The sequence below is a fragment of the Melitaea cinxia genome, chromosome 17 (assembly GCF_905220565.1).
Source record: "Melitaea cinxia chromosome 17, ilMelCinx1.1, whole genome shotgun sequence".
Classification (NCBI taxonomy): Eukaryota; Metazoa; Arthropoda; class Insecta; order Lepidoptera; family Nymphalidae; genus Melitaea; species Melitaea cinxia.
Window position 1 is genome coordinate 13,635,724 of NC_059410.1, and position 12,983 is coordinate 13,648,706.

General features: G+C 32.0%; 1 protein-coding gene across 1 annotated transcript in view; it reads right to left on the reverse strand.

Moving 5' to 3' along the window:
- Positions 1 to 12,983, reverse strand: part of LOC123661622 (phospholipid phosphatase 2-like) — an 89,992-nt gene that overhangs the window by 22,794 nt on the left and 54,215 nt on the right. Inside the window, exon 2 of the mRNA XM_045596578.1 lies at positions 7,699 to 7,795. Within this exon, the coding sequence (XP_045452534.1) occupies positions 7,699 to 7,795 (97 nt within the window). The remainder of the gene's footprint in view (positions 1 to 7,698; positions 7,796 to 12,983) is intronic.

A 12,983-nucleotide genomic window follows, 5' to 3' on the forward strand; every position in this document is an offset into this window, starting at 1 on the left:
CTAAACGTCATTAAATTTCATATATAAAATATCTGTGTATGATATAAACTATCATCCGTTGGCGAAGTCTAGGTACAGTGTAGTAGGTACAGTATTTTTGTTTTGTTTTTATATGACTAGGTCGGCATACAAGCGCACAGGCCACATATATATGGTTACCGTAGCCAATAGACGCTTGCGCCACCGACCGACCCTACCCCCAACACTGTTTAAGAGCAGTGTTATTTAGCTGTGATCTTCTGTAAGGTCGAGGTACTTCCCCATTCAGGCTGCTCCATATTTTGAGCAGGATACACCCTGCTGTGGTCTACCTGAATAATATTTACATCTATATTTGCTATACATATTTTTAAGGGTATTGTATCAGTCGGTTGTTACCCAAAACACAGGTATTAAGATAGCTTAACTAAATGCAAGCAGCCATAGCACCAGGCGACTGTATGTAGAACATATTAACAAAGATAATATACAAAATGATATGTTACGTCAGTCGTCAGTTTTTTATGTTATAATATCAGATACTTTGAATAACTTCGTATAAGCGGGTAAACTAAAATGTGTGTAATAGTGTATGAATATTTATAGTTAAAATCGTGTTCTTTGACTTTTTAACACCAATTTGTTTATTAATTCCGTGCCCCAAATATTTGTTCGCTATTTGTTACTTCTTGATAAGGTTGAATTAAAGCTTGTTTCACCGGTCACTGATTATATCTCGCACTTAAGTTACAGATAGCTTCAGGCTCGTGTAGTCTTTTTCGCCTAAACTGATAGTTAACTTTGCATTAAGAGCGAAAATTGCAAGAGTAGAAATATTTGAGTGATAGAGTGGCTTTTGATATTAAAAAAAAGGAATATAACATAGTATTTGTTGGATACGGTTATACGTCAGATAGTTTTATTAGAAACCGGTGGAACAGACCTTTACAAAAAATTAATATGAAAAATAATATATAGATAAGAATAATTTCCTAGAACTTTATTTCTGATATGTAGGTTCTGCGTAAAATATTCATTTAAAATAATTATGTGCTATAATTTAAAATAATTGTTTATTCACATTCGCATTAAAAAAATTGAAAACAAAATATTTTTTAATCATTATCAAATTTATAGTCAAATTAAAACGTATTAACAATCTCGATGTGTAAAACATTTTATTACAACACACATTCTATTCACATAAACGTAAAATTCTGTTAAAAATTGGTATTTAGCGCAAAAAATATCTATATATATATAAAAATGAATGTTTGTCTGTATATCCTTTATAGAATCGTAAACTATGCATATGATCATGTTATGATCATCAGCAAAGTATTGTGAATGAATCCACAAAGGTTTCTAAGTTTGTACGACCAAATAAAATAAAAAAATAAGAAAAAAGCGTAGCAATGCGCGCAGGGTACAGCTAGTACCCAAAAAAAGTCTATTAAAAATTAAACAAAAATGGTAAATTCCATTCACACATACATGCATAGCAAAATTAAAAATAGAACATTATTTTTGTAATCTGTTGCAATTACAACAAAAAAAATGTGAGAGTAAAGCACAGCCTCCATGGAGGCGTTCAATAATAATAATAATAATAAAATAACAAAAAAATGATTTTGTTCACAATTCAATTTGACACCAAATTAAAAACATTACTTACTTTTGTCAATCTCTATCAAACATAATGAAAAATTAAAAAAAAAAAAACATAAAAAAGGTTTTATATGATTTCCTCCGCGACAGTACCTTTCGTCACACGTGCTACGAAATATCAACAATGTGACTATCACTGACGTTTTATAGATGTAATGCGATAACTCGTGTCAAGGGTATGTCATAGTCATATTCTGACTTGCACTATATTGACGTTACGAGTTAGTGACCTTTATCAGAAAAGGGACGATTGGTATAATTATAATTTATGATTTTCATTGTGTCCCACAAAAATCGTGTCCAAGCGAGTGAAGCCGCGGGCGGAAAGCTAGTATATATTAGATATAACAGTTCTTCTTTATAAGTACCTAAATAAACAATGTAGTTTTTTGATTCTGAGAAAGTATAATGTTATGTTTCACAGTGTCCGATTATATTTTTATAAAGAGTACAGTTCTACGTAATGAAGAAAAATAGTGAGTAAGGTTACAAAAACAACGAAAAGCCTTCATACGACACTTTGAAATTATAAGGTTAAAAATGTTATGATATCTACATGTCACACATAACAATATATTTAATTATTTTAATTTATGCATAGTGGACGTACTGAAAATTAGCCGGCGTGGTTTTAAATCATGATGCAGGCTGAGTACTTACTCCAATGTTTTGGTTTAAGCTTGTACTTACTTATACTCTCCAGAAATAATACCCGCTGTTACACAATAAGAAAGATATATATTACAAGAACCCGGAAAGACCAGAAATACGCCTATCTTACTGGAAAACAAACTTTAGTAGTACATCTAAATATTGAGACCTAAGACGGACAAAAATATATAAATATTATTTTAAATATACGTCTAAGTGTCAATCCAGTTTAGAAGTTGACAAACAACAACGGGATATGTGGTGACATTGTTGTTATGTCAACAGTGTCGGGTGTCTGACCACCCACGACGGAAACTGAATATGCCAGCCTAACATCACGATTATCGATAAGTTGTAGATATTTTATCGATGCTAATCTTAATTCTCAATTTATATTGTTGGTATGTGAATTGACCAATCACGCAATAGCTATAAACGTCAAACGTGGACAATCAAAAATGTCAAAACTATTAATATCAAATTTAGTGTCTGTTTAATGTTGAAAATAAAATTACGTATCAAAATTGATCACCGGAACTTTTTATCGTAGGTTTTTTTTACAACTATCTTTTAGCTATGTATATGTAAAGCAAAATAAGTACTATACAAATACCGTTTGGTATTCAACTACAAAGACCTTATTATTACTTATAATTATTTATTAATTTGGAATTTTAAGATTAATCGTTGCAATAATGTGTGTAAATTTTGGTGCTAAAAAACTTAATAAAAATATTAAGTTTCTGCTATCTTAATGATAACATTCATTCATATTTACTCACTACATCTCATTTAGTTGCTGATAAAAGTTTATATTTTCGATGTTTTTCAACTCTAACAAAAGTAAATTTTAATTTTGTGACTTGCCTCTTTTTTTTAAATAAATCTTAAGGCTTTATAATTAGAGCTTTCAGACAAAGAAATTAACTCAACTATTTTATTACGTAAATAAAGACCAAATTATAGAAATTAAGGTTAGCTAGTAATTAAGTAATATGCTGTTGTTATGTATGTTAGATAGCCTTTTATGTATGTAGGTGTATATAAAATCCCAAATGTCAAAAAATAAAATGTCTATGTAATTCTTTAACTGTCATAAAACCCTCAATCAACGTAACTCACTACCGCGGTTACGTTATGACATTCTAATGTCATTTAAGTGGCATGACATCGACGTGACCACCCAAGTCGAACATCGATATGACAGCCCGTCGACTATTATATTGAAGTGTCGACTTTTATTATCTATTAATGAATGCTTGCGGTTTACTCCGTTCTACCTCAAATTACTTCTAACGCGAACAAGTTCCTTTTTGGTAGGCATAATTTATTTTTTCTGGCTGTTGTCAGCGGCTTTAATCCCGTGAAAATATATCCCACATGATTTATTGAGCAGTATTGGCGCGGTTGAGTGTCAAAGATGCATTCAAACAATCGCAATTATACGAATTTTATATCAAATGTGGCTTATTTATTGTATTTATTCTTCATTGTGTATACGCTTCAGCCTGTAATATCCCACTACTGGGCATAGGCCTCTTTCCCCATGTAGGAGAAGGATCAGAGCGCCACCACGCTGCTCCAATGCGGGTTGGCGGATATATTCCCTACTATGAGTAACGATCGCTATCAGGTGTACATGATAACAACCGGGACCGACGGCTTAACGTGCTCTCCGAGGCACGGTGGGGAGACCCCACAAGGTCTGCACAAACACCCAGACCATGGCAAACACCTGTATGGCCAATACAATGTTTGTCATGTGCGAGGATCGAACCCGCAACCGCCAGCGCAACAGGTACAATCCATGGCTGTGACCGTTGCGCCAACGCGGCGTCTATTTCTTTGTGTAAGTAAGTATGATAATTATCACTTTACAAACGTCTTCTTCATTGTGTAAGTATAATAATTATCACTTTACAAAATTACAAAGAAGTATTTATACGTGAGTTGATTTGAAATTTAACAAAAAAATTACCGACCGTCAATTATGTTGACATTGTTTCAAAATTAAAGCCATCATATATACCTATATAATTTTATAATTAATTAATTTACAAAAAAAGCAATAACAATTTTTTTTGTTGTTATCGCCGGTAGAGCAAGCAATTGTCTATAAAATGATATATAATTTATGCGGAATGATTGTGAAGATTTATCTAAAAACGGAGGCAACCATCTTAAACCTTAGCATATATGATATACAGAAAGAGATGTAAGCACAAAGTGTATCTTGTCGATAGAAATTTCTTATATAACCTTTGGGCACAGAACACGATATACTTTGTGCCGGCGGCGGGTAGAACTGTAAAAATATTAAGAAGATAAAAAATAATAACAAATAACGTAGGTACCAATAACACTTTCAGGATATATTAAGTGGTATGTAATTTTTTTTTTAATAAATACATTGAAATTTCTATTGCTTTAATGTCATGCTCATTTGAAAAAGTTCATTGTACTCGGTACTGTATATTGTTGTAGGTACTTTATCAGCAAAATAATAGTTTTTAGCATGTGCGTGCTACTTCCCCAGTTAAGTATTAATTGTTATACTTGGCTGCAGGGCACTATATTTATGTTATGTTTAATCGCCCATTAACGCACATAATACAGTGCTCGACGGCAAATAGTCTTTCTGAATTGCTACTGCGCCACTTAACCGCACGGTATGCGCGGCGTTTGTATCTAGAACTCAAAATTTGAATTGAAAATGGTAGAGACGGTAGATATGGTATATGTATATTTACTTAAAGAGTAACGACACTATCCACGATTAAACTATCGATATCTTTAACCCTAATAATCTTGGAACCGATTTCATTCATAATTTTTTTAAGCTTTTTAATATTTTGTAGAAGGTTATGACGAAAAGAACAGTTAAAAATGCGCAGAAAATTGATAAGTTTTAGAAACCTTAACGACTATTTAAACATCACGCGTTTAAACAGTTTTGAATATCATATCAAAAATTGACCGTTCCAGCGGGGATCAAACCTGCGTCTCCGACTGACCGTGTCGGCGCTCTAGCCAATTAAGCTATGGAACGATAAACCGTTAATCGAATTTTTTTTGATATGATGATTTTTATTTTCGGTTTAAGCGAACCGTGGCATAAATACAAAAACGTAAAAAAATCATCATATCAAAAAAAAAAAACGATCTAACGGGTACATCGTTCCATAGCTTAATTGGCTAGAGCGCAGCAACGGTCAGTCGGAGACGCAGGTTCGATCCCCGCTGGAACGGTCAATTTTTGATATGATATTCAAAAAATGTTTAGAATCCCTAATGTGTGGGTAACACAAAAATAAAATCGTACATATCACGCGTTTAATTCGCAAGACAGCTCAACATCTGTGTAGCTAAGCACTTGACTAGTACGGTTATTAAAAACATTGGGAATTTTTTTCGATTAAATTTAGTGTCCGTACAGGTACCCTACTTCACACGTCGCTTAATACAACACAGCACATTACTACACAGGTAAGACCCAAAGGTCATCATCAACGGCGCTAAAAAAACTGATTTAAGCGCGTAGTTTAATATCTGATATGCAAAATTAGCAACAAATTAGCGCTAACGAAAAATATTTTAATACACGCTATAGTATCGTTTTATTTATCGTAATAGATTATACATATAGAGAGAAAGTTCAAAGGAAAACACCGACGTCACTTCCAATATTCCAACATCAAAGGGCCAACAGTAAAACCAGTTAAAATCCAAACAAAGTACTATTTAAACCTTTAAACATCTTTTAAATGCCTCGTGTTAACACACTGTCAACAACGCTCGAGTTACCGCGTGCCAGACACAAAATGATACTTAAAAAAACAAAGCATTCATATTACATTCGAAACTAAAACGCATTGTCAGTTTACAAAAGTTTTACAGTTATTTATTGTTATTGTGTTTTACACACTCTGAAAAATTCAATTGACGTCATAACCTGTTGTTAAATACAATATCGCGATAGACATATACTGCAGTTTTAGAGTTTGAATTAATAGTGTGATGAAAGATGGAACTCAGATGAAACAAAATATGAGCCAAGATGACAAAGAGAACATAGACAAAACAGACAATCCCCAAATCTGTTTAGAACCATCGTAAGACAAGTTTCTCTAATACTGTTTTGTAGTCTAAATACTGTACAATAGTATACTAAGCAAAACTCTTATCTTCAACGAAAAGGGTCTTGATTCTTCGCTTCGCTTCAGCCTGTATTATCTCACTGCTGGGCATAGGCTTCTTCCCCATGTAGGAGAGGGATCAGAGCTTAATCCACCACGGTGCTCCAATGCGGGTTTGCGGATATATTCCCTACTATGAGTAACAATCGCTATCAGGTGTACATGATAACCGGGACCGATGGCTTAACGTGCTATACGAGCCACGGTGGGGATATCCACAGGGACTGCACAAACACCCAGAGCACGGCAAACATCTGTATGGCCAATACAAATGTTTGTCATGTGCAGGGATCTAACTCGCAACTGTCAGCGCAACAGCTACAAATCAGTGATGTGACCGTTGCGCCAACGCTTCTAGCCAACAGCCAACTCTAAGTGGGTATGAACTCTAGGTAAGTTCTAAAATCAGCAATTGAGAGAACTGAAATTATTTTTAAGAATAAAGCTTAATAGAGAATGCCTTTACATACAATCCACTATCTTTACAAATTTTCACAAACCAACCAGATGGCTCATACGTAAAAACAAATGAACAAACTCTACAAAGTTTAGTAGAGACATAAAGATAGAGATAATCTATAAACTATAAAAGATATCCATAAACCGATTCCCTTGATGAATCAGCCTCATCAATTCCAGTTCGCAGATACCCATTATTTACTGTTATGACCGTTTCATGGTGCATTGCGTTCAATGTTTATTTCTTATGGGGTATTGTGTAATCGTTATCGTACTCTGATACAGGTCAATGCGTTATTTTGTTGGATTTACTATGAATTAAAATTAACTTTTTCTTGTGATTTATGTGAATGTATATTATTTTTGTACGTTTTATTATTACACTGCGAGGTTTAGTAAGCGAAAGTAAATGTATTATTTTTTTGTTTTCGCGATTGGGCAACGACAGTTCTTAGTTTTTTTAATGACGATTACTACATTATTTTAGGTTAATATTGTAGTTTTATAATCAGTTACGTTAAAATTCGTGCCTAATATTTCAACAACTAAGAATCAAGTAATGCACTATAATACTTTGGATTGTACGGAAGTTACCGCGATTTTTATTTTGAAATGCCTGACATTTCGAGGTCGTAGCAGGCGCTATAGTCTCGGATGAACCGCGTCACCACTACACACAAACACACATATTTTCATATTAGAATTTATAATGTTTTATGTAAAATATTATATTAAAACAGCTTACCGAGTAATAGCACAGGTAGATCGATGAGTAGATGCCATAGGAGACTCTGCCGGGCCTGCATCTCAACTGGCTCGGGGGCGCGCTGCTCTGACACCGTCTGAAATGAGGTAATACATGCTATGATATCATATATAATGACAATTTTTACTTATAATTATAAAGAGGTATAGTCGAATATTCAGTAAATCTCTTGATTCATAAACGATATGTCATGTATAAAAATAAATTTCATTATTTTCTACGGATATAAGTGTAACTACACGACAATTATTTTGGTTTTAAGCCGGGTCTATCAACAGAAACCGCAATGCTGTGTCTTAAGAGTACTGTCACATACTCCGTAAAGAGAGAAACTCCAAATGTTGCCTGTTTCCTTGATCTCTCTAAGGCTTTCGACCTGGTCTCATACAATATTTTATGGAAGAAAGTACAGAATAGCGGTTTACCTATAGAGTTCATAATACATTTTTACTAGCTGAGCTAGCAAAAGTTGTTCTACCATATCTAAAGATAGGGCCGCCATTATCACCTAGGGGTATAAAAATAGCCTAGGAACTATTCTCAAAGCTACCGAATATACACAACAAATTTCATTAAAATCGGTCAATTCGTTTCGGAGGATTTCGGTAACAAACATTGTGACATGAGATTTTTATATATTAGATTATATTAATTTATAGCGGTACAAATTGAAGAGAAGTGTAAGCGTTCGTGTTTCTAAGCATATTTCATACTAGCTTGTCTTTACTTGACGACAAGACATGTGTGGTACCTACACGGTAGGTTTACTATTACTCTATGACGAATCGTAGAGTAATCTTTTCTACTCTAGAAGGCTAAAGTGTATCTAAATCATTGATTTTATTATAAATCCTAGAATTATATCGGTAAAATCAACGTTTTTTCAGCTTTACAATCTCAATACACAGAGATATCTATATATTAATAAGTGAACCAAAAACTTTGTACCCCTTTTTACTAAAATGGCGCGAACGGAGGAGTATGAAATTTCGCACACTTATAGCTTATATAAAAAGGAGTGCAGAATGCTAATTTTTAAATTATGCATAAAAAGTACATTAAATCAATAAATAAAACATTACACACTACAATGTATTTGACGCACACACGCGTAAATACTCTTTTTAACCGACTTCCAAAAAAGGGGGAGGTTCTCAATTCGACTGTATTTTTTTTTTTTTTTTTATGTATGTTAGAATCATCAGAACTTTTGACTGGGTGGAGCGATTTCGACAAATTTTCTTTTAATCGAAAGGTGGTGTGTGCCAATTGGTCCCATTTAAATTTATTTGAGATCTAACAACTACTTTTCGAGCTATATCTAATAATGCGTTTTTACTTGACGCTTTTTTCGTCGACCTACGTTGTATTATACCGCATAACTTTCTACTGGATGTACCGATTTTGATAATTCTTTTTTTGTTGAAAAGGAGATATCCCAAGTTTAGTATTATGATAAGGAAACCAGGATCTGATGATGGGATCCCAGAGAAATCGAGGGAACTTCGTGAAAATCCGCAATAACTTTTTACTGGGTGTACCGATTTTAATAATTTTTAATTTAATCGAAAGCTGATGTTTGTCATGTGGTCACATATAAATTTTATTGAGATCTGATAACTACTTTGTGAGTAATCTTTGATAACGCGCAGTTACTTGACTATTTTTTCGTCGATCTACGTTGTACTACTCGTCGATGTAATTGAAGTCGGTTTTTTTTTTCGTTTGCGAGCAAACACAATAATGTTTATTGTTAAAGTCTGTGCTTAAATTATGGTCGGATTTCGACCACTGGGGGAACACTAGTATCAATAAATATTTAAAGACATTTATAGAACTAAAAAAGTACATAAATCATTTTTATTATATTTTTACTAGCTGTTATAATGATATAATATATCAATTTCTCTGTAATATACTGAAGGTACGCGTTGCACAATTGCATTTCCGTAATCCCACAGATATTTTGGACGTCGTTAAATAGTTACGACACGGCAACTAAACTATAAACGTTAACCGTGTTTTTGAACCGAATTAAGATGTAATGTGTCACGGTATTGCAGTTTAGCCATCGTTAAAACCCACCTTTTGTCATTTGTGTAATTGTATTTCCGCGTGAACGAAAAAAAAAATGAATTTAAATTAACATCGAAAAGTAATATAACGTAAATAGCTGGAAAAAAAATCAGTTAAATACTCCTAAAATATAAATAATCCTAATAATTTACGAATAACTCAAATAGTACAGATCTCGATCAAAATATAGATGAGACCACATGACAATCAATAGCTTTCGATTAAATAAAAATAATAGTATCGAATTAAGAACCTCCTCCTTGTTAGAGTCTGTTTAAAATCTTGAGCAAGTAATTTCAACTGTTTCTCAACCTTCCCTAAATATGTTTGAGTGTCGAAATCATTTTAATGTTACGTATTATGACTGCGTTAATCTTATATGTGACAATATAAGTTGTACATATTATGTATGGTTTTTAACATTGAAATGCTTTTAAATACTTCGATTTCTTGTTTATGTCAATAACAAATTTAAAATAAATCGGTAGTTGAACAAAAAAAAAAAAAACACGACGGACGAAGCCCTGGGTATAAATAACTGTCACACAATTAAAGCGTCAAATTTAAGTAACCGATCAATAACTAATTATCATAACACTACGTTACACTATGACATGCGTTTTTTCCTTTAGTAGGTACAAAAAAAAATCTGAATAATTTGATTTTTTTACACTAGGCCTTGGGGAATCTCAAACTTGTTTACAAGTAGCGATAATCGCAAAAACATTTTAAATCGCTAAGGTATTATTGCTGACTTAAGAATCTTGTATTAAATTACAAGCAAATATTTATAATACGTTGCTAAATTCCTGTGTTTACATACTTAGAGGCCCGGCGTTAAAATAGTAACTGCTTGTAACAAAAAAAAAAAAATGATTGATTGGTTTATTGGTTTTCATTTGTACCAGTGGCGCACGGTAAACAAATTAATTTCTTATAATTGTGTATACTGATTTTGACATTTTAAATTTTATGAACAATTTTAACAATTTATTTTCATTTTATTATTTCTAAACTGTAAATATGTACAATATTGTATAATATTAATTTGTTTGTTAGTTTGTTATCTCGATCGCACCCATTAATGTCTTATAAGTCTTCTCTTTTACGTGATATTAGCAAAATCAGACAGAATCATAATATTTCGGTCTTATTAAAAACCATTAAAATATGTAGCGTAGTACGCGTAATGATATTTTATTTTAAGACAACTTATTTCGATGCTTGCGAAGGAAGAAATGGAGGGTATGTGTAAAAAAAACAGTAAGTTTTGTCGTTCAAATATACATATATTAAATTAAAAAGTAGTAAATAGTTGTTTAGAATAATATCTACATCTGTAGAAAAAACGAAAAAAAAAAAAAAACGTTAAAAATTTGCTTATAAAAAGTCCGTAGTAGTAGGTATAGGTGTATGCATGTTATTTTCATTTACGCTCGTGGGTGAGAAAACTTGTAGGTATTTGTCGCGAGAAATTCTAGGTTATGTAGGTAACTTTTTCTTCTCCTGTACAAGGAACCAAAATACATTTCTTATATTTTTCTTTTACATAAGTTATTTTAATATTTTGGAACTTTTTATTATACTTAATTTTTTTTTACTATGTACAGGTTAATTGAAAGACATTTTAGGCGTCTATATAGTTCACTAAACTATATATTTTATTTATTTACTAGGATCCTCATTGTATTGTGATCACAGTTTATTTTCCTTTTTGAATATACTAATCCAACGATATTATTCCCCCCAGGCTTAATATTGTAATATATGTACATATACAGAATACAATCGAATAAAGAGGATTTAATTACAATATTTTAGCTATAAATCGTTTAGTTGGCGGTGATACTATTTGGCAAATTATTAAGGCTCTATGGATGCACGTCGCATTTTCAAAATGGCAGTATGCCATTGTAAATAGACAAAAAGGTTATAAATAATGTACAGACGAGTACACTCGACTCCGACTGTGTCTCCGTTTAGGTTTATATATATTTATAAAGTAAATACATGCATGAACAAGAAACGAAGACCAAGCAATTAATCGTTAAATATTGATAATATATTACTTTGGAATCAACTGAATCTCATTTGAGATTTGACAATAAAAATTACATATGCATATATGTATATTATTTAGTCAAATAAATATTAAGTGTCAAGTGTAAAAAAAGTGTAGTGTAGTGTAAGTCAATCCTTAACTTGAAATTAGTTTATTTTTAAGTTTTGGAAACTGCATTAGAGGTCACAATTCCAAAATCACAATAAATAGAAAGAACCATCATTTAACTTTTAAAAGTAGCGGACGGACGAAATGACATTTTAAAAATGTCGCATATTGTTCATAGATAAAAAAATCAATACACTAATAAATTAAATATTTCTTTATGATAGGCTGACAACCGGTTGACCCGTGACATTTACATTACACAGGTAATAATAGATACTTTGACGACTCATTAAGTGATAATTTATTTATATTGTTGTTTTTTTAATTTGTCATATTGTATACAATTAAACGAAAAAAAAAATGACAATTGAATTAAACGAAGGAATACTTTATCTATAACATTTTTGTAAAAAAAATTAAGTCGTCGGAATAGTTTGAAAATCTAACAATAATATTAATAATTAAAAAAAAAACGTTATTTTAAGAAAAATAATTATTAACTATATTCAGATATTTAAAACCTAACACCATTTTTCTGAATAACATATTTAAAAAAAAAAAAAACAGCCACCCTGCATATATTTTTATTTTTTATTGAATACAAGTCTGTAAATTAAAATAGGTATTAAAATTCCTTAAAGGTGATACAAGACATCTGATATCATCAATAATACATAAAGAAAAACAAAGTACAACCGCTGACAAAGACCTAGGTCTACGTCCAGGCATCTAGGTCATCAGCATGACGCCTGTTCACTGCCTAACAGTTACTTTCGATGCGATTCGCCTAGCAATGGAGAAATGCAAGCCCTTAGCAAACTTTGTTCCAATGTTTGTACAGTTTAAACAAATATTAACATGTGAGGTGTCTATGGAATTTTGTTTAAATGACCGATTTATAAGTTTTATTAAATAAAATTTAATATTATTGAATTTATTGAGGTTAAACCTATTTAAAAGCCTTAAGCGAAAGAAAAATCATAATGCTGACTGGTAAATATCACACATATCATTTTTT